This window comes from Seriola lalandi, unplaced genomic scaffold (genome assembly GCF_002814215.2).
Source record: "Seriola lalandi dorsalis isolate HSWRI2012SDOR001 ecotype SW California unplaced genomic scaffold, Sedor1 jcf7180002054559, whole genome shotgun sequence".
Classification (NCBI taxonomy): domain Eukaryota; kingdom Metazoa; phylum Chordata; class Actinopteri; order Carangiformes; family Carangidae; genus Seriola; species Seriola lalandi.
In genome coordinates, this window is record NW_019525112.1 from 369739 (window position 1) to 392749 (window position 23011).

Sequence of the window (23011 nt, forward strand, 5' to 3'; positions counted from 1 at the left end):
TGCCTACAACTGGGTGTTTTACTCTGCCTCTATCATAGCCCAAAGATTGGGGATCCAGATCAAATTAGGATTTTTTTACAGTTGTTTTTTGCCTTGGACAGTGGTCTGACAGCAGTAGTGATGTTGCAATCTGGTCTTTGCAGCCAAGCCTCCTTGGGGGGGAGCAGAAATACTTGGAAACCACTTTGAAAAAAAAAGGCCTCCCTGCTTGGTGCTGTATTATTCAAACTACAGACTATTTTCGGAGATGTTCAATTGTGGATGAATAGGCATTTGGGTTCTATTAAGTATTTGCAGCAGCAGAGAGATGTATGTGGGACTGACTTAAACTTGCAATAACTAGATTTTCTTTTGGCCATTTCAGCAGCAGTGGAAAGTTGTGAGCACAACATTGACATCAACATCTTTTAACTGGATTTGGTGAACTCAGCAAACAGTTGCGTATTTATTTACACATCCTTTATCACTTTATATTTGGCGTCATGTTTGTGGCCACCTGGCATGTAAATCGTGCTCCTTTTAGCTCTGTTTTTGATCTCCAGCAACTCCTGAGGGAAATATGTGGCTCTTTAGCTGCTAAATGCTTCGCTATGTTCACCAGTTATTCACTAACTGTGTCCATCAGCTCTTGAGGACGACGCTAAGAGACCAGCAAGAGTGAACGAAAACAATGAGCTGAAACTTGCTATGAAGCTCCGTAAAGCTAATTGATAATCCTCTGTAGAGTCGTCATGACGAGTGACCTGTTTCAAATTATCTCATTGTTTTCACACTGTCATTTTATACAGAGACTGCAGAGTTCTGGTAGACTCACCTCATTCTAACTCCATACCTGCAATTTATTTATTTATTTTTTCCAAATTTGAACTTGCATCCTCAGCCGACATCAGACTTCACACAACTCCCGCTGGAGACACAATACAACTTGATTTTCATATATGTAGCAGTAATCCCACAGACCTGTAAACAGACTTTGATGTGTAAAATCAGCACAGTTCCCCTTCAACAGACAACAACGGAGCTCCGTGGCACAGAGAAATAGGCCACATCAGGCATTGGCTATGTAGGCAGTACTTGTGTTTGTTGACAGTAAGAAAAATACAGAATATCACAAAACATCCTAAAATATAAATATGTACAGTATATCATTGGTCATGCAACAAGAAGAAGAATAACTGTATATGTTCTCATAAATACATTCGTATTCCTTGTTTCTGCCTGGATATTGTTAAATCATCATCCATGATTTAGATGATTTTACACCTTTGAGACCTCAGAGTGAACCATAGGTGGCGAATGTTCATATTGTACATGCCGCACCAAAATCACACCCCACTAATGTGTCTCTGTGCTATTCACTCCCTTCATAGTGAGAAAATGCCTGCAGTAATTACATGCTTTATAAGAGAACTGTATGTACGGTAGCATCAAAAACAATGCTTTCAAAATGCTTAAACCTTAAAAGATTCTTCAAATCACAGACAATGAGAACACCAGCTCAGTGGAGATCCGTGTAAACACCAGTTAAACACAACAAAACAAAATCCAGAGTCGATCTTAATCCAAAATCATTGCCTGTAACACCTCATCAAGGTGTCAGACCAATCCCTCAGAGCCAAGTGAGCAAAGATGGAGTGAGTTAACCCTTTCTTCACCCGACCTGAGAGGGACATTTCAGCTTATGCAGGCGTAACAGTTGGCTGAACCCCACATGTAATTACAGCTCAGGAGATCCTCTAGCACTCACATCACCACACGCCTCCCTTTCCTGTTTCCCGTCAAGACAAGGAACACTTCAACAACTTCATGTGTTGACTCGCCCCCTCAACGCATGCACACACACACACACACACACACACACACACACACACACACACACACACACACACACACTCACTCTACGCAGGGTCTTTAACCCAACCTTGTGCTTGTGGAGGAGAAAATTAAACAGTGGTTAGTCTTTCAACAGCTCTGTACTTTCACCAAGCTTTCCCGCTGTGCATTATTGTGTATGTGCAGAAATAAAATAATAATGAGCTACAGAAGGCTGCCATATAAATATCATATGGTTACTATAGGGCAGTGAATCAGAAAAGCGTTGCCAGGAAACAATTTGGATCAAGCACGACTTCATGTAAGATCTTCACATCATTAGAAAACAGCAAAGCAGGGAGTAAACTTAGTACCAAATGTTTACCAAACTGACAAATCTTTCAACTGTGCACCATCACTGTCTTACTGCTACCGACCAGTGATGACACTTCCCATGTGCTTAATATACTGGAATATTAATATGCAATGATCATAAACAACAAAAATTATTTTATACATAGCTGACTTAAGAAAGATGAGCAAACAACAGATTTCTGGGCTGGTAGCTGATTGGTGAACTCTCCCCCCTCTGCCCTTGTTTCCAGTCTTTATCTACAAAGTCAGCTGTTGAAAAAGGCAAAGATGTCAAAGAAATCTTAACCAACATCAACAACAACAAAAAGAAAAACGTAGAGAAAACTCAGAGAAAATATATTTGAAAAACACAATTCTGTCCTATCCCATTCATTATCTGGGCACCCTTGAGATTAATCTTGTGACCTGTTGATTGGGTCTGACCCCCCAGATTAGGAACCATAGGTCTGATTTATAAAGTTGCTTAAAATTTCACCATCTGATCATGTTTTTATGTTCACGATGGCATGAATTCTCAAGTACAAGTACCTCTAAGCTTAATTACTTAAGTACAGTAAACAATATATGACTTCAGGGACTACTTTTTTTATAAGCGGGTTCATCTCACTTGTGGAGATAATGGAGAACATGTCACAGTTTACCAACAGGAATTGGCCCCGTCTTCACTTTATCTGTCTCGCCCTATGCCGGTGGCCGAGCCTGACTGTATTAGGAGAATCCTCCCTTGTTTCTGGAGCAAGAGGCGGGCCTTTGGAAAGCAGGAATGCACTGGAAGTTTTCCTGCAAGCAAGCTCCCCTTCACATGTCGAAGAGCGTCCGTCCCGCGCCTCAATATGGACATGTGGCTGCTGGTGCTCCTGTTTGTCCAGCTCTGTTTCTGCTCCGGGTATGAAGGTAAGAACCGTTGAAGGCCCTCATTCACCACTGAGTGACATTGTTAACCCCGCTGGGACCAGATTGATCACATTATCAAACAGTTTATCTTTTCTCTGTGTGTTGAAAAAGTTTGATATCACTGGATTGAGGTTGGATTTATATTAAACACAGATCTGATTGGGAAAATATTTTTGTTTCAAATTTGCGCATGTGTTTGAGGCTTCTTATCCTCATCGCTGGTTTTTGGTGAACCGCTGCTGTGTTTACGTGGAGGGGGTGGAAAGCGGGGGGAGTGCAGTGTGCATCTGGGGGACGTTTCTCTGCACAGAGCTCAGACTGTGCCACTAATGAAAACCCTGTAGCTGCAGTGTACTGGAAGTTTTTCCTTGCCTGCGCTTTCACTGCTTCACTAAGAGCGACCTATTCATCAGTCATTTGAATCAAACTACTGCAAAGGACTTTACCATCTGGTGACTGTGGCCTGGTCTGGAAGTGGTCACTGTACTTTACTGATGAGTTCCTCTCCTGGTGTTGAGTAAACACAGAAGGAGTCCTCTTTCTCCGACACACACTACAGTAGAGCTGCAACAATCAGGATTAATCGATCAAAAGATGAGTCGATTGCTAGAAAACTAACTGGAAACTACTTATTTTGATAATCAATTAGTCATCTAAATAATTTTTTCTTGCAAACATCCCAAATATTCTTTGATTCCATTTCATTTTTTTTTTCTTTGTTTGATGTCATTGTGACTATAGACTATCTTTGATCTTGGACAAGACATTTAATGATATCACCTCAGACTCTGGGAACATTTGATGGACATTTTCCAATACTCTCTCACCTTTTATAGAAAGAAATGATAAATCAAGAATGATAATTGACAGATTGATAAGATAGCTATCATCCAACAGAAGAAAACATACAGGCTATACAGAGAGAGATGGAGCCAGACAGAGCAGAGCCTGTCGCCTGCAGTGAAGAGCTGAATTGACTTCAAAGCTCAAGTTTGGATGGAGGAGTAGTCTCTCTCTGTGTGTGTGTGTGTGTGTGTGTGTGTGTGTGTGTGTGTGTGTGTGTGTGTGTGTGTGTGTGTGCGTGCGTTGTGGCTGTGTGCCTGTAGATGGTTTGAGAGTGGCTCACCGCTGCTGTATGATCATACAGGCTGAAACATGAACACAAGCTGCCGAGCAGATTTACACTGACAGACTAAAAACTGCTTGTTGAGCTGAAAGTCAGGAGTCTGGTCTGTACTTGTGGTGTGTGTGTGTGTTTGTGTGTGTGTGTGTGTGTGTGTGGGGGGGGGTGTGGGTGTGTATGTGTGTGTGTTTACGAGGAGTTTATTTTACAGGGGCATGTTTGTGTTTGTTCTGGGGGTCAATTTGCCCCTTTATCAGTTGTGTGTGTGTGTGTGTGCCTAAAACTGGGTGGGAAATGTTTGAAATATGGGTTTCTTTTAAAAACCAGAACCACTCTGCAGCAAGTGTTCGTAAAAGTCTGATCACATTTTCCATGATGATTCTTGTACTGATGTGGGTCAGGAGCTGAAAGATCCTCCACACAGGGAGTAACTTGGGGAAACGCCAGAGAGCACTATTCCTGCAGAACAGTCACTCTTGTCCACAGTTGTGTGGCTGCAGGAAAAAAGTGCAACACTTTCTGAATAATTATAAAGGAATGCCTAATGAACATGTCAGGTTCTGACTGTTAATTAATGAATAAATAAAAAGGAGTTAGTGGCTGACTGCTACAGCATGTCTGGTCAGAAAACAGGGGCAATGTCCGCTCCTCGAGTTTCACCGAACGTATTTGTATGTAGTTCAGCAGAGAATGTAACGGGACCTAAAAATGTTAACCTCATGGCCCTTGAGAAAAAGTCACCAAAGTCATTAGGATTAATCAGCTGGGGACCATGAACGCCTGAACAAAATCTCATGACGGTACATCCAATAGCTGTTGAGATATTTCAGTATAAAACAAAGTGGTGGGGCATCTCATCAACATTCCCATCTCTAGATAGGCCATACTGTATGTAAGAAACGCTGTGTAAGAGCAATCTGTTACAGCCAATCTAAAAACATTTGGAACTGTAGGATTATAACATACACTATCCAATCTAATAAAAAGCTGAAAATAGCTGACTCGTCAACGGCAACATAAAAACATCATTATCGCCTTATAAAATCAATTTGGTTATGTTGTCTTTCTGATTAATACAGTCCAGACCCAAGTAATTGGATATTTTTTGTTCTTTTTTCTCTGAGCCTGAGCATATTGAATGTCAAATGAAGTAATGGATACTACGTTAAAGTGCCAGGTCTTAACTTCAGTGGGGAGCAGAGACTGTGGGGGGCTCCAGGCAAAGAAACCGATGCTGCTATTTACAGAAGTTCCCCCAACGCCTCAAATGCAGACTCTTTGTAGATGCTATAATTTACAGATATTCCCTGAATGCCTCATGCAGGCAATGGGTAGATGCTAGCTACAGCACACATCATCAGGGGCAACAGCAGTGCACTGTATAGTGTCTTTAATAGGAGGTTTAAGGGGGTTTATAGTTGTCATTGCAAAAGGTGTCAATGTGAGGGGCCTTCGGGGGCCCATTTTCCCCTTTGGTGCCCTAAGCATTTGCCTAGTTTGCCTGGTGCGCCTCTGCTTAACTTTCATTTGAGTAGGTTTACATCAGTATTTAAAGAACTGTGTCCCTTTTAATGCGCAGTGTAAAATACTCTGTTGTTCACGCTGAGGGAAACTGCAGAGGCAGCTGATAACTCTCTGTGGGTTTGTCACATTGAGCGTTCCCGTTCACATTAGTCATTTGGTCCATTGTTAATTAAAAAACTATGGATTAGCGCAGCTGTAAGAAGAGACAGATACATGCTGTAATAATACAGTGCTGTGAAATGATCTGTTTCTGAGTGTGAGTCTACATCTTGAACGCTTAGATGAATCATTCTGAGTTTACTCTGTTGCTCTTCATTTTTGGATCTCCTGCTGAACTGCCAAGTAGCTCCAGAGCCTTTAATGGAAATGCAGTAGTATTTTATGAATGACACAAACCAGAGACAGCAGAGCTCTCGCAATAAACATGAATGTTTATGTATAAATGTTGTAAAACAGTGACACTAGATGCTAGCCAGATGAATGGCTAAAGTATAAGTAGATAAGTAAAAAGTATACAAATAGATAAAGTATAGGACATATTACTGTAACATATAGCTGTATGATTCATTTTTCACCAGTAATACAATATATTGTGGCGAGCTATGAGTCCATTACTGTAACTACTTATGAATTGGTGTACCTATTGTAAAGTGCTAATAAGATAAACAGCAGGAGTTTGTTCCTCAGGGTCACAGACAGCTGATGTGATTAAAGCAGCAGCAGACGTGTTGGTTACACAGTACAACTGGAACAGTAATCATTAGTGCTCCAGGAGAAGTTATATAACTCTGTAATCACGGCAAGTTGAGTTGAGTGATGAAGAAATGACATTCCTTTTTATTTTCTGCTCTCTTCTACTCTACTCAGCCTGTAGCCATACTTCAACAGGGGAGTGAGCTTCCACATAATGACAGTTTGTATTACAGGCCCTCAGAGAAAAGCTAATTGGAATATCAGGCTCTGTAATTTAAAGCTTATTCACTCCCAGAGGTTTTGCGCTGCCTGCACTAGTAACATTTTGACATCTTTCTTGCCGAGAACTCTTTTGAAGTAGTAGAGTTGAGCAGGAAGATGACGCCGGCTGCTGATCCCACCACATCATGTTGACAGATTTATTAGATAGAAGTGAAGATTAGTCTCAGATGGCATGGTCTCGCCTCGGACTTGTTTGAATATGAAATCCTTTTTTATCAACGATGACACATCAGGTTTAGCCAATTTTATCAGTTTCAATCCTGGAGGTCCGGTCGAGCCTGCGCCACCTACAGACAAGGAGAGGAACAGCAGCCAGCAGGTTAGATCTGCAGGTGAAGACATCAAGGATGGATCAAGAAAAGTAGATAATTCACAGCATACACCAAAAAGAGTTTTACGGAAGTGTTTCAAAGCCTTGTATCATAGACCTTTTACACAAAGATGACTTCACACACTGCACCACCAAAGGAGGGAGTTTTGTTGAGTCATACTTCTGGGAGGTTTACAGAGTTCACACTGCTCCGGTTGTCTGTATATGTCCTCCTGGTTACTTTGGAGAGACAAGAAGTCTTAACCAAAAAATAGGGATGCAAAGGCCAAAAGAAAAAACAGTTCAAGAAAATGAACAATAAACATTAACTAAATTCGTCCTTTAGTTCTGTCTGAAGTTCTGTTTCACGTGTTATTGTTTACATATTTCTTGCGTATTACTTCACCTCACATGTCTAAATATTATGTAGACAATTATCATAGTGCCTGAATAAAGCCAAGTAATAGATGCTCATCAAAGAAAAAAATATATACAAGTGTTTACAAAATCTTTGAAAGTTAACATTTGCTTCGCTGAATTGTCTCGGTCTTCTTGTTTCCAGTCAACAAGTCCATGGTGCATCCAGAGTTTGATATCTGCTGGAGGCAAGAGTGGCAAAATGATGTGCCATCTTTATCAGTGATTTTATTTTAAGATATTTATAATGGCGTTTTGGACCCTTTTGTTCTTTTCCTGGAGAGATATTGATTACATGTTAGGACTGAGCTTTATGCATCAAGAACATGTGGTTAGTTCCTGTGCTGGGAATGATTCTCATTCTCTGTGGATTTTGTTTATGATCTGATGATTTTATGTTTTTGTTTAGATTGTTTACAACCTTTAAATATGTTTTCTACTGACCGAAATTAAATAACAGGACCACTGATAATGTCAGTAGCTGTATCTGTATCTTAGTCATTACAGAGTTTGGTTACTTGTTTAGTGTTGATTGAAGATGTGGTAATGTATCTGTGAGTTTATACAGTCTGATCAAGTTAAATGTTTGTTCCAGGCTGTTTTACTTGGCTTGTTAAGAACTATACAGCAGGATCCACTTTCCCATTCACTTGTAAATAAGGGGAAGTGGTGACAGACTTTCACCTCACTGTATATACACAGTAATACAATATTTGACAGTTACGTGGTGGTTATGTTTATCAGCCAATAAGATGTGGTACATTAAAAAGTAAAATTTAATGACAAAGGGTATTTTTTCATTCGTTTAGATAGAAATAGTATCAAAAATTTCATAAGAATTTTATGGATTATAATAATATTATAATAATAAACTAATTTCCATGTCATCGTTTCTGGCAACACCTACCAGCCAATCGGAGACAAGTAGCCTCCCTTCACCACGGTGTAAATTGTCATATCTTATTTGCTTGGCTGCAAATTGTTACAGAACTGATCTACACACACAAACACACACACACAAACACACACACACACACACACACACACACACACACACACACACACACACACACACACACATACATACACCAGACATACCTTTCTCTCCCTCCCTCCATTTCCCCATTAAGAAGCAGACACTAAAGTTTTCCCATTAGACAGCTAAATCTGACTCACTCAGTCTGTGGGTTCTCTCTGTACAATCCATGCTGTGTGATCCGACATCTAAAACCTCAGAGCTTGTTGTCTGTGTGTGTGTGTGTGTGTGTGTGTGTGTGTGTGTGCGCGTGCGTGTGTGCGTGCGCGCGCGAGTGTGTGTGTATTAGATGACTTGCAGCATTATGGTCCAGACCAGCTTTTATGAAACTGACTGAAAAGCCATGATGAGGAATAGGGAACGGGGCGGGAGATGTGCTCACAGTATCAGGTTCACTGACCAACATGCGGCTGATATCTGAAGCTGGAGAAGGTTGAACACTCCTCCCTTTTGGATCCTGAACAGAGGATGCATTCACACCAGGGTTCATAACATCCCAGGTTGAACACCCCTCCCCCTTCTTTTAACCCCTTCCTCACCCATTTCCTCTTTCCTCTCTGTTTTTATTGCCTCCTGACCTGCCCCCCCCATCCCTTCTTCCTCTGTCCTTAAATAATCCTCCTTGCTCATCACAATTCCCTTCACATTTGTCTTTTACCAGTGCTGCTCAGCTGTGTCCTCCACCAGCTCTGCAGCCACCACTCAGAGACATTTCAGTTCCTCTTGAATGCTGCTGTTTTATGCTCTGAATATATTTTTGCTCTGTCTCACAAATGTGTTCACTGTTAAAGCTGAAAATGGATTGCTGTCTACGGTAAGTATGATCCATGGGAGCTGTTTTGGAACAAAAAAAGTTTCAACATACTCCTTTCATTTCTACCAATCACAATATGGGGTCACAGAGTGAATCTTTGTGTTAAACAGATTAACTTTTCCCAACGAGCTGGAAAAAGAGGATCTTTTGAGGTTTTTTCTTTCTGCATGTGTCCTGTCCAAAAGATCCAGATCACCCCCCTGGAGTCTGGTTCAAATGAAAAGTTAAGCAATGTTTTTAAGCTTGGTGCTGCTTTGCTGTAAAAAAGAGAAAAAAAAGAGAAAAAACTCCCATACGTCAGCCCAGGACAATACTTTCAAACATTGCCTAACCTCTTGGATGCAGCTCTTTTTTCATCATATTAGTTGCTTTTCTTTTTTTTTTCTCTTTCACCCCCAGGATCAGGACACTACGGCTACGGAGACGATGAGGACTGGTATTCTCGTAGATATAAAGGTGACTACATGCTGGGTTTGACACTTGACGGGAACACGCACGCATACATACATGCAGTAGATGCATTATGAAATTTTATATTTTTTTATATTATATTTTTTCATTGTAGGGAGTGAACCAGCTTGAGACCAATCCCTCTTTGAGAGTTAACTTAGTTCCTCTAGTTTAAAGTCCCAGAGAAATGGCAGTGAGAGCAACTCCATCTTCTGTAATGTGAGATATTTCAGAGTGATTTAGAGGATCTGAATAAGATCCTTCAGATTTGATTGATTGCTCAAAAGTGGCCATGGCATGGCTAACACAGAGCTCCACCCACACCTCCTTCACCAGGGAAATGTATAAGTTTGAGCACAACCATGACTCAGATACACTCACCTCTGACACTGCTGCTCTGCTAGTTAACAGTCAAATGTGAAGCTAGTTTCCCTGAATAACATTTAATTGTATTCATGTATTTATATGTCCGAGGGTTCAAGATGTGCCGTTGAAAATAATTTAATGTTTTACAGGGAGAGAAAAGAGATTTAATACAATACGGAGAGTAATAATACACAGGCACACAGGATTAAAATTAGAAGGACTGTATTTTTTTTTAATGTCCCTGTTTCTTTAAAGAGCCGTAATTTAACGGTAGGTAGTTCAGCCAGTTATGTAAAATGACACAGTTATGTCAAAGTAGCTTCCCGCTTGAAATTCGGGGTCAGTTAGACACGGAACATTATCGTCCAGGCCAAACCAAACTCTCCCCTTGTGTAAAAGCTCAAATGTAGTGTTATTTTCTCTCACTCAGTGGCTCTGGAGACTTTGCCAATGCACACACACGCATAGAGAGAGGCAGCAAGGGAGGCTTGCAGTGTAATGAATACTCATTTTTATTCCAACTGGAAATTAGCCTAAGCCTGCCCGGTGTGTATTCTCCTCTCCAAGTGTGTGCATACAGTATGTGTGTATGTGTCGGACCACAGAGCTGAGTGCTTGTCATGAGCCAGCAGGAAATAAACTGCAGATTTTGATTTCCATGTATTGGAAACGGACCTTGTGGCCCCTCAAACTTGGCATCAAACGAGGAATTGTTGCGCAAGCATTGTAGAGATGGGCAGAGGTATCCGCCGTGGGAGGAGACAAGTTGAAAGCAAACATAATTGTCTTAAAGAATAGTTTGACATTATAGGAAATATGTTTTAGTTTAGTTTATTTGTTAAATTGGGGGATTGTGTGCTGGACTATTTCTTGGTCAGGACCAGTAACTTGTTGCAGTCTCCGTTGTTTGCTGGCTAAGTAGTAGTCCGTGACATAATACCCCATGAAATGGCAATTTGTCATTTTTACTCTTAGGGTTTTGCCTGGAGTGAACAAATGAGATACAACATGCTAATTAATGTGCTTTATAGATGGATCTTGTTTCTTATTGGCAGGACCAAACGTCAAAATATTGCAAAAAAAAATTTTTATGCTTGCCTGAGGTGGAAAAGTTGGTGTATGAACAATAACAACATGCAGCAAAGTGTATTAGAAAACACAATTACCGATAAATCATTTCATACACGAAGCTGTGTGTGTCCGCTGTGGCTTCCACTCCACTGAGGAGATGAAAAATATCAGTAGACAAAAACATTAGTGTGCAGATGTGTGCGTGAATCCGGACACTGTGACCTTCCTCGAGTTAATAGATCAACCAAACTCTGAATATTCACTCAACAGAAGTGGACACAGACATGCATCTATTCCTTTAATTAGGACTCTATTGTGCTAAAATAAAACTGATGCGTCTGTGGTTGGTCTATTCAGCATCATCATTTCAGAAAGACAAAATCTTGGAGGGATGCAGGGAAAGCTGAGAGTTCAAATCAGTAGTGTGATCACTGTCAATAGTAATAGTATAACAGCTGAACTCTCAACACAGACTTCTATCTGTGCGGAGGTTTTCTCACTCTCTCTGTGCTCCCTACACATCACCACACATCTGTCTTTTCCTCAAGTGAGACTACCTTCTGTGCCTCATGAGACACTGTTGGATTAAGGCAAGTCGCAGATAAGGTAATCAGAAATCCACCGTATCGGTCTGAACTCAGATGATGGGCGGGTTTTCACACTTACAGTATAAGGAAGTCTGTCTTAGCTTTTATAATCTCCAGGTAAGAGATTATTGAGCTCATGTTGAATACTGATATCAACAACCTTCTCTCCCATTTTGTGCTGCTGAGTTTAAGGTCATGCTATAAAAAAAAAAGTATAATGCCTCGATGTGGTGGAGAAAAGGTCAGCGTAGTTGTCTTTCCTTCCATTTTTAGGGACCCCGTGGTGCGCGCCCATTAAGGTGAAACATGGTGACGTGAGCTGTCGCACACCCAGAGGAGAGCACTACAGGAATGTGATGGGGACCCGCTGTAAAATCCGTTGTAAGCAGGGATACGAGTCCCAGAGCTCAGAGGTGGTGTGTATGGCCAGCAAACACTGGTCCTCTAACTACGCCTGCCGAGGTGACCGTGCACGCACACACACACACACACACACACACACACACACACACACACACACACACACACACACACACACAGTAATTAATAGTAATCCTTACAACTTTGAGCATCCAGGTTTATTCTGCAGCTTCAGCCTCATGTTTTTTCACTTGTCATAGAGATTTTCCATCCAAGTCTTGCACATCGGCTTAAAACTATCTGCAGCTGATGTTTGGAGTTTTTTTTTTTCTTTAATTGGCTGATGTTTATACAGCAAATTTGTAAACAATTACATGGGCCCATTACTTCTCCCAGAAGTGTGTTCTTGGCAGGTGTGAAAGCCTCTTTGGAAAGAAATGGTATTCAGAGCATGGGACAGTTGAGCTGAATTGCTCCATTGTAACTCCGAATCCTGATGGAAAATTACTGCCACTACTACAAATAGTATAACTACTACAGCTGCTCTCGAGTAAGTTCAGGTTTAAGGCTTCTTCTATCTAGACAGAGTAGGGCTGATGAGGACCAAGTTTTAATAATATGGGCCAATCAGTAAATACATTTACCAGGTTCAACTTATTGCAAATGTCTGAACAGAATGAAGAATAAAAAAAATAGTTCTCAACTCAAAAGCCAGCACTGAGTTAGGTAAAGAAATATCTCTGTGTGTGGGAGGGAGGTGTTAAATGATAAACGTGTTCAGTAAATGCTACAGCTTGATTTATGTAGTTCAGTGCGATTCATCGTTTACATTACAGAGTGGTTAGTTGCTCTGAAGACGCTCTGATGCTGCGTTTCCTATGAGAAAACTCACTATGGTAAAATTTGCTCTGGTGAAATCAACAAGACAGTTTTTAGAGTGTTTTGCTAAAGGATTGTGAATGTCATAGCTGTTTGTTTGTTTGTTTGTTTGTTTGTTATCTATTTCTCTGTTTTTGTTTTTCTTGGGCTATGGTGGGTGGAAGATCTAGTGTTTGGTTGTAAAGATAAAACCCTTCTCTGACAGAGATCCGCTGTGCCAAACTGGACATGCCCGTTAACGGCGGCTACAAGTGTTCGGACGGCTCCTACTTCAACTCTCGCTGCGAGTTCTTCTGCTCACCTGGATTCAGTCTGAAGGGCCAGAAGACGGCAACCTGCCAGTACAGCAAGGTGTGGAGCGCTGGTGTTCCCACCTGCGTCGGTAAGACTGTGTGTGCTGTTCTTTTGTGCAGAATTTGGTCTCCCACAGAGACCTGGAGCCTGCAGACCTCTAAGCTGCAATGGAAAAACACTGTGGAGACTGGTTTAATTACTTGCTTAAGGCACAATGTCAGCTACAGACTACTATATAAAAGTCTACAGCAATGACTATTCTTCATAATATAAAAGTTATATTATTGATGTTTGGAAAAAACAGGCCTCTGGACATGGACATATACATATACATAGACACACATACACAAACACATACTCTCAACACCAAATAATGACAAATGCTTTTCGCTTCTTCGCAGCCTGAGTCTGAGGCTGAAAATGACTACTTTTTTTGTGATAGGGCTTAGCTCTACTTAGGTGATCATATAAATGGCTGTGTAGTCTTGCGACCTTGTGAACAGTAGATAATCACAGCACACACACTCAGCTCACAGAAACAGCCAGCATGTTCTCACCAGTGTTGTTTGTGAACGTCTGTCTGTAAGGACACTGGTGCGACTCATTTTCCTTAGAGCAATGATGCAGTCTTTTTTGTTGTCACCTCAAAACGTGCTTTAATTATTGAATCCAATACTTTTCACACCAACCTGTCTCTCAGCGTCTCTGTTTGTCTTTATGATTCGACTCTGACGACTATGATTCTAGATGTCCAGTGTTTGTTGGTAAATGGTGCTTCAGGTGATAGCTACTAGATGTTGAACAGCTTAGATGTGGTGGTTGCTTTCTTTTTTTTACTGTTCACTAAACCCCTCCCCCTTAGTTTTTCCCCCTTTTCTTTATAGTTAGTAGTATTATTATTATTAGGACTTACTAACTAACCAAGAATGAGCTGTTTCTTCTACATTAACTGCTGAGGATGCTGACTTTTTGCGTAACCACCAAGACTCTTACAGGGTTCTCACTATAAAATGAATGGTGGAAAATATAAAATAGTCAGTGGGAGACAACATTTTCAACACTGGGAGCTAATGCTGCGTGCATGTAGCACCTCTAGCTAATAAAGTCTGCTAGCCACAACTGTCATTTTAACTGTCAAAATAAATGAGCAGCCTTCTCTTGTCTACCTCTGGATTAATTTAAAGGATCAAAAATTAGCACAACTTTAAGTGTTTAATCTTCTCCCATTATAATAGAAAACTGTAAACGCTGAGTGAAAAAGCTTGACAGGCGTAGCAACAGTGAGGAGAAGGGAGGATTAACCAACAGTCATTTGGGAGTTACACTTTCCGCTCTGTCCAAATTTCCTATTTTCCATCTGTTGTCCATGTAATAAGACAGAATGTACATTTAAATGTGGAGCATGTGATTTGATTTTGAGATTTGTTTTCTCATTTGTTCCTTTACTGAAGTTTTTATACATATTTTCTCTCTCTCTCTCTCTCTCTCTCTCTCTCTCTCTCTCCCTCTCTGTAGATATTGATCCCCCTAAAATCAAGTGCCCTAATCTGAAGGACAAATGGGCAGAACCAGGAAAACTGACAGCGAGGGTAACTTGGGACACACCAGAGGGTGTCGACACTGCAGATGGCATCCTTACAGAGTCAGTCTCATCTCCTCCACATCTTTTTAAGCTTTTTCTTACATTTTGCTTCAGTGCACTCACTTCAATTTGTTATTCAGGGAGATCACATTGAAAGATTAAAGCTGAATCTGTCTTTTGCAGTGTTATCCTGAAAGGGAAACCTTCAAAATCAAACTTCCCCGAGGGGCTCCATAAGATGTCCTACACTGTGTTTGACCGCGCTGGGAACAAAGGATCCTGCCGCTTCACTGTCAGAGTGCGAGGTGAGTAAGAGACAGAAGCTCTTTGATAATCTGTGTGGAGCAGGGTCTCGGTAACACTTTTTTCTGTGTTCAATTGTTACACTTATAATTATATCATATTCATTTCTAGTATAATGTACATAATGACTTTCATGCAAAATATGGATCTTTTCTTTTACGGAAACACCTACACTTTCCCTATAATTAGTACCAAATTACATAGATCTTTGTGGGACATTTACTAAGAAATTAAATGGAAATAAAACAGTGCTACATTTTCTGGTCTTCACTGATATACAAAACTTTTTTGTTGCAAGGAGGTCAGAGGTTAATCTCTGGAGCTGACAGAAGCTGCTCCTTTGGCTCACAGAGACAAAATCTAACGGTGTGATTAATGGTCTTTCGTCAGCTTGTTGAGTTAGAAATTAGAAAAAAAAAAAAGTTGAAAGTACAATTTATCACAAAAATGAATTGGATAACTGTCCATGAGTGAAGTAGGTTAATGGAAAATGTCTCCATATAACTCTAACTATTTAGTACATTTAGTGGATTTATGTCAGGCCTTCTTTCATCCTGCAGGTTTTTTCCTTGTGATATATTCACCAGGCTTTAATGAACACCTGAACCAAATACCTGTTTAACACAAAGTGATAATGTGATACTCCCTGACTTAACAAGACAGGACAAGGACAACGGCTGCATCTGTGAGAGCCTTTGGAATGAGGCAGGCCATGTAAGCCAATTATGACTAATCCTATTCAATTTATTCAATCTAGTCATACAAACTTCAAAGGATCCAGCCTCTGAATTAAGACACTCTCTGATTAAGAAATTTGAATCTCATTCTTACGGTTGAAGTGTAATAAAGACAAAAACAATTCATTAATTCCAACTAAATTCCCTCCATGTGTAGGCTATGTTGATGTCAATCCTTCTGTCTCCTTTCTTTCAATGCAACCTTGTTGCTTCCCATATTTCCCGACACTGTGTGTCGCATGTGTCTCTGTTTAGTGCGCCGCTGCAGCTCACTGTTTCCCCCAGACAATGGCTATATGAAGTGTGACAGTGATGGAGACAACTATGGTGCCAATTGTGAGTTCAAGTGCACCGGCGGCTACGAGCTACAGGGCAGCGCTGCCAGAGTGTGTCAGTACGGACTCACCTGGTCTGGCACAGATACAACCTGTACACGTACGTACTGCATGCAGATTAACACACGCATACACGCAAACACACACACAAACAAAACAAGCTGTCTATTTTTTTTCTCAGAACAATTTGCAAAATGAATGTACAAATGCAGAGACAGGAATAAATTCAGTTAAAACAGAAACAAACAAAAGAAAAAGAAAAAGTTTAAAAAGTAAAAGAAGGAAAAGTTAATAAAAAAAAAGACATATGAGGTGAAGTTGATAATAACAGTAGAGGACTCAACACTACCATTAATTCTTCAGTTTTAGAGACATTATTTCTAATGAATGAGTGTCATTTTTTCCCAAAAGTTTTTGACCCTAGTTTCATTCTATAAGTAACTTTGGGCTACTTAGACTCCCAGTTATTTTTAATTTGGAAGCAGCTACTGTCTTTTTCTACAGTAGCAATAAACAGAACAATAGTATATAAACTTTGCCTACCTGTGCTAAACTGGTTCCCTGTGAGGAGCTCATTGGAGGTGAAAATGGCCCCCTCTGCTATCCATCGATTGGAAAAATCAATACTGGACGCCCCTCTATTGAATGTCTGTATCTGTGAGACAGGAAAAAGTAGTTGATGGGAGCGACTGTGTTGCAGCCTTTGTGCAGAAGACCATGAGCAATTAATACTCAATTGTGCATGTTCAGCTCATTGTTGAATACACTACAAAGGGTGCATGAATTTCTTGATTTCATCTGCATTGTGTTGTAATAAATAGTCTGCTCTTGCACTGTGTGTCATTGTCACTTAATTGTACATTCAATGTCATCGCAGCCATGAACATCAATGTGGGAGTGCGGACGGCTGCTGCACTGCTGGACCAATTCTATGAGAAGCGACGGCTTCTCATTATCTCGGCGCCGACGGCTGCCAATCATAATTATCGCTTCCAGATGACTAACTTACAGGTGAGGCATGACGCACAGAGGCAGTATGGGTTGTATGTGCGGTGACTGAGATGGGAGGCAAGAGCAGGAGTGAAGAAGCGATAGAAGTCAATACTGCAGGGATTTGTGTCCTCTCTTATGCTGCTCACAAAGGGGACGACAATGTGTTTGGTTTTTCTTTCTTGCTCAGCTGCCTAAGTAGGACAAAGCATAGTGATAAATAAATAGGGGGGAGGGCGTCTCATTGCACAGAAAATGTCAAAGCAATGAAGAAATGATACTGACACTGGCTCTGATAAGGCTGCTCTGGAGCTGAATGTTCCCGTCGTCAGTAACCATTCAGTCAGAACTGTCTTTAAATGTCTGATGTTTCAGAGCGACTGGGTTATCAGCTGAAAGACAAACCAGCGTTAAAAGACAGTCCGTTTGTGAATAGCTTGAAAGATCTGTCAGGTAGTTTGGTTATCTGCAGTTGTTTGTGATATCTCTTGTCACTATTTTGACAATTTGACTATTTTTCAATTTTCAAGCAAAAATGTCAAATATTCTCTGGTTCTTGCTTCTCAAAAATGAGGACTTGCTACTTTTCTCTGCTTTATATCAGTGTAATTGAACAACTTTGGATGCTGGACTGTTGGTCAGACAAAAGCCTTTCCCCCCTTTGGCTCTGGGAAATTAGGATTAACTAGTATTATATACAAAATTTCATTCTAAAAATGTCCTCAAAATAACAATGGAGAAACTACCTCTGCAGATTTTTCAATATACATTCATACATTAGTGTTTATTACATCAACATTTAATTAACTACAGCTGATATAAGGACATTTAAGTGTTGATTAATATACATATTTGTCAGCTAATACTTTCCTCAATGAAGACTATGTATTACTTAATTTTCTATCTATCTATCTATCTATCTATCTATCTATCTATCTATCTATCTATCTATCTATCTATCTATCTATCTATCTATCTAGGTGTCGGTATAAATCAGTGTGTCATATTTTATTTTTGAGGAAAATAAACGCAATGCTTTTAGCAACCTGTAATCACACTCAAGGTCAGACATCCAAGTGAAGTAACAATGAGCGAACACATTTTTGAGTTGAGGGGGACTTTAATTAATCATGACAGTAATCATTAGTTGCAGCCCAAGTTCTGTCTATTATATCTTTGGTTCAGCATTATCCTCTGTACTATGAGCTGTGCTCAGTTTTGTTTTGCCTGCACAGGAATCGATACCAAAGCTATAGAACTCATACATCAGTCTGTCTCTGTCTGTCTCTCTTGTGGGAACAGCACGCTCAGTGTGGACTGGACCTGAGGCATGTGACAGTAATTGAGCTGGTTGGGACTTACCCTGCACAGATTGGACGAATTCGACACAGGCTGCTCCCCCCAGGACTCGCCCTGCAGCTCAGGTACACACACACACACATATACATGTGCGCACACATACACACACACTTTCCACAGCTGCTTACTGAGCTGATGTGTTTCCTAGGTTACTGCTCCAGATCCCACAAAGGTCTTTCCAAATGGTGCTGGTAGACAAGCAGGGCATGGACAAGCAGCGCTACCCGTTCCCGATCACAGCCGCCGAATTATTCACCACCATAGACACTTTCCCTCCCCGCAAGGACGAGATGTTGCTACAGCAGGAGGCGGGTCAGACCTGTCAATCATAAAACACCCTGGCCTTCAGCGCACTTCTAATGGACTGTCGACCATCTTCGATCCTTTTCCTCCTCAGTCACAGCAGACAGGACCTGCTCTGATCTTCTATTTCTATCCACATGTCACACACTCCTACCTGAACTCATTCAATCCTGTATCCTGAAGGTGTGAGTGTGACTGTGTGTCTGTGTGTGTGTGTGAATGCATGTAAAGTGTGTGTGCCATCAAAAGTTTGGATATCAGTCATGGTGCTGATCTGAAGCAGGGGGATTTATAGAAAGAGGTTACTAAATGGAATGGGTCATACAGTTACAATCATATTGATTCCTGAGTCTTGTCTTTCTGTACATGTTTTATTATTATTATTATTAATATTTTCAAATCAGAAATATGTTTTACTATTTTGTACAAAAAGTCTTTTTACTGTATGAACTGGAAAACTTTTCACCTGTCTAATATTTATGTCTTATTTCTCTAATAATGATGTACTCTGACACTCTATGGAAAACTGTGTGTGTTATGTACAGTGCATCTGTGCATCTACGTCAGAAATTACAAGACACTGATTAAATATGTCTTCACAGACGATGTGATCTTCATTGTGTCAGTGTGAATGCAAGAGGCTAATATGTAGGCTATCTAAAGTGTAGCCTATATGTAAAAACATTACATAGGAAACCTGTTAGAAATTGGAACAATATCATATATTGAGATACATGTCCTGCTAATAGAAACATGTATTTTAGTATGTCTTTTTATATTATAGACTTACTATATGTTACATGAATACAAGCCTGTCAGTATATGTTCATATTATATGTGTAAATATAAAAGATTGACATATATATTTAAATTTAATAAGAAATTATTAAGAAAATCATATACAAATAAATAGAATTTTAAAACTATGTTGTTTTAATAAAGTTGCACTTTACTATGAGTATTTCATTTGCGTTATGAACTGACCTTTATATATCCAGAGGATGTATATATGTCATAATAATATATCCTCTTATCGGTGACACATATGGTAACATTTCTCTTGATATGGGGACATATCAAGAGAAATGACACAAATCATATACATAAATGTCGCCAATTAACCTAATGTGCAAGTCTTTGGCCTGCAGGAAGAAGCCACACTGGCACAGGGAGAACATGCAAACTCCACACAGAAAAGGCTAGAGGTTTGAACCAAGACCCTTCTCACTGTGGGCCGAAAATTCTAACCAATGGATCCCTGTGCTGCTTCTCAAATACATCACAGTATAGCGAAGCATAAAAACATTAAAGTATATTATGGCATAAAAAGTCATAGTAAGTCTTAAGAATAGTATATAGTCATACTATAGGTCATAAGTCATAAAAATGTCACAGTATAGTAAGGCATAAAAACGTCAAAAAGTATCATACTATAGTATGGTTTAAAAAGGTAAAAAAAATATCATAGTATACTAAGGCAAAAAATCTTTATGATATATTATGGCATAAAAACTTTTTAAAAAGTCATAGTATGGTAAGGCATAAGAGTGTCAAAAACCATCATAGTATAGTGAAATATAAAAAGGTTAAAAAAATGTCATAGTATTGTAAGGCATTAAAAGATCAAAAACATCATAGCATAATAAGGAATAAGAAGGTAAAAAAAAAACGTCATAGTATAGTAAAGGATAAAATTTCAAAGTGTAGTAAGACATAAATACGTCAAAAAATGTCATAGTACAGTAAGGCAAAAAAACATAAAAAAAAGTTTAAGTATAGTAAGGCAAAAAAACATCAAAAAGCGTCATAGTATAGTAAGGCATAAAAACATCTGAAAATGTCACAGTATAGTAAGGCATAAAGTCGTTAATATACAATAAGGCATGAAAACGTCAAAAAATATCATAGAATATTAAGGTATAAAAAGTCAAAAAAAGTTATAGTATAGTAGGGCATAAAAACGTCTGAAAATGTCATAGTATTGTAAGGCATAAAACTGTTAATTTACAATAAGCCATGAAAATGTCAAAAAACTTTATAGGGCGAAAAAAAACCAAAAAACGTCATACTATAGTAAGGCATAAAATTGTTAATATATAATAAGGCATAAAAATTTTTAAAAAACGGCATAGTATAGTAAGGCAAAAAAAGTAAAAAAAAAGTCATACTATAATAAGGCATGAAAACATCAAAAAATGTCATGTTATAGTTAGGCATAAAAACGTCTGAAAATGTCATAGTATAGTAAGACAAAAAAACGTGATAAAACGTCATAGTATAGTATGACAAAAAAAGTCAAAAAATGTCATAGTATAGTAAGGCAAAAAAAAAGTCAAAAAAAGTTATAGTATAGTAAGGCATAAAATTGTTAATATACAATAAGGCATGAAAACATCAAAAAATGTCATAGTATAGTAAGGCATAAAATTGTTAATATACAATAAGGCATGATAACATCAAAAAATGTCATAGTATAGTAAGGCATGAAAACGTCAAAAAATGTCATAGTATAGTAAGGAATAAAATCATTAATAAACAATAAGGTATAAAAACGTCTAAAAACATCATAGTATAGTAAGGTGAAAAATCCCCAAAAAACATCATAGTATAGTAAGGAATAAAATCATTAATCTACAATAAGCCATAAAAACGTAAAAAAACGGCATAGTATAGTAAGACAAAAAAAGGTCAAAAAACGTCATAGTATAGTAAGACGAAAAAACCCTAAAAAACGTCATAGTATAGTAAGGCAAAAAAAAAGTCAAAAAAAGTCATAGTATAGTAAGGCATAAAAAAGTCTGAAAAAGGCATAGTTTAATAAGGAATGAAATCATTAATATACAATAAGGTATAACAACGTCAAAAAACATCATAGTATAGTAAGGTGAAAAATCCCCAAAAAACATCATAGTATAGTAAGGCAAAAAAAAGTAAAAAAAACGTCATAGTATAGTAAGGCATAAAATTGTTAATATACAATAAGGCATAAAAACGTTAAAAAAACGGCATAGTATATTGAGGTATAAAAAGGGCAAAAAAAGTTATAGTGTAGTAAGGCATAAAATCGTTAATTTACAATAACGCATAAAAACTTCAGAAAATGTCATAGTATAGTAAGGCATAAAATCGTTACTTTACATTAAGACAATAAAATTCAAAACATGTCATAGTACATTAAGGCATGAAAACATCAAAAAAATGTCATAGTATAGTAAGACAAAAAAAGTCAAAAAATGTCATAGTATAGTAAGGCATGAAAACGTCAAAATATGTCATAGTATAGTAAGGAATAAAATTGTTAATATACAATAAGACAAAAAAACCCTAAAAAACGTCATAGTATAGTAAGACAAAAAAAGTCAAAAAACGTCATAGTATAGTAAGGCATAAAAAAGTCTGAAAATGTCATAGTTTAATAAGGAATAAAATCATTAATATACAATAAGGTATAACAACGTCAAAAAACATCATAGTATAGTAAGGTGAAAAATCCCTAAAAAACATCATAGTATAGTAAGGCAAAAAAAAGTAAAAAAAACGTCATAGTATAGTAAGGCATAAAATTGTTAATATACAATAAGGCATAAAAACGTTAAAAAAACGGCATAGTATATTGAGGTATAAAAAGTCAAAAAATGTCATAGTATAGTAAGACAAAAAAAGTCAAAAAACGTCATACTATAGTAAGGCATGAAAACCTCAAAAAATGTCATAGTATAGTAAAGAATAAAATCATTAATATACAATAAGGTATAAAAACGTCAAAAAACATCTTAGTATAGTAAGGTGAAAAATCCCCAAAAAACGTCATAGTATAGTAAGGCATAAAATTGTTAATATACAATAAGGCATAAAAATTAAAAAAAACGGCATAGTATAGTAAGGCAAAAAAAGTAAAAAAAAAGTCATACTATAATAAGGCATGAAAACATCAAAAAATTTCATATTATAGTTAGGCATAAAAACGTCTGAAAATGTCATAGTATAGTAAGGCAAAAAAACGTGAAAAAACGTCATAGTATAGTATGACAAAAAAAGTCAAAAAATGTCATAGTATAGTAAGGAATAAAATCATTAATATAAAATAAGGCATAAAAACATCAAAAAACGTGATA

General features: G+C 38.5%; 1 protein-coding gene across 2 annotated transcripts; it reads left to right on the top strand.

Annotated features, from left to right (window-relative positions):
- The first annotated feature begins 2929 nt into the window (after nucleotides 1-2929).
- On the top strand, nucleotides 2930-19499 carry srpx (sushi-repeat containing protein X-linked). 2 transcript variants are annotated; one of them, XM_023415908.2, is made up of 10 exons: nucleotides 2930-3081; nucleotides 9680-9736; nucleotides 12028-12216; nucleotides 13199-13375; nucleotides 14803-14929; nucleotides 15053-15174; nucleotides 16165-16344; nucleotides 17122-17255; nucleotides 18537-18658; nucleotides 18742-19499. In XM_023415908.2, the coding sequence occupies exons 1-10, from the start codon at nucleotides 3021-3023 to the stop codon at nucleotides 18923-18925; spliced, it is 1353 nt and encodes a 450-aa protein (XP_023271676.1). In that variant the 5' UTR covers nucleotides 2930-3020; the 3' UTR covers nucleotides 18926-19499. The 2 variants fall into 2 exon arrangements, with proteins under 2 accessions (XP_023271676.1, XP_023271677.1); XM_023415909.2 differs by lacking the exon at nucleotides 9680-9736 and having other exon boundaries at nucleotides 2978-3081.
- Nucleotides 19500-23011: the final 3512 nt, after the last annotated feature.

Bases quoted from the DNA above. Each gene is read 5' to 3' on its own strand.
- srpx (XM_023415908.2), top strand. From the start codon at position 3,021: ATGGACATGTGGCTGCTGGTGCTCCTGTTTGTCCAGCTCTGTTTCTGC. The intron at 12,217-13,198 runs GTGACCGTGCAC...CTTCTCTGACAG, and splicing joins CTCTAACTACGCCTGCCGAG to AGATCCGCTGTGCCAAACTG. The intron at 18,659-18,741 runs GTACACACACAC...TGTGTTTCCTAG, and splicing joins GGACTCGCCCTGCAGCTCAG to GTTACTGCTCCAGATCCCAC.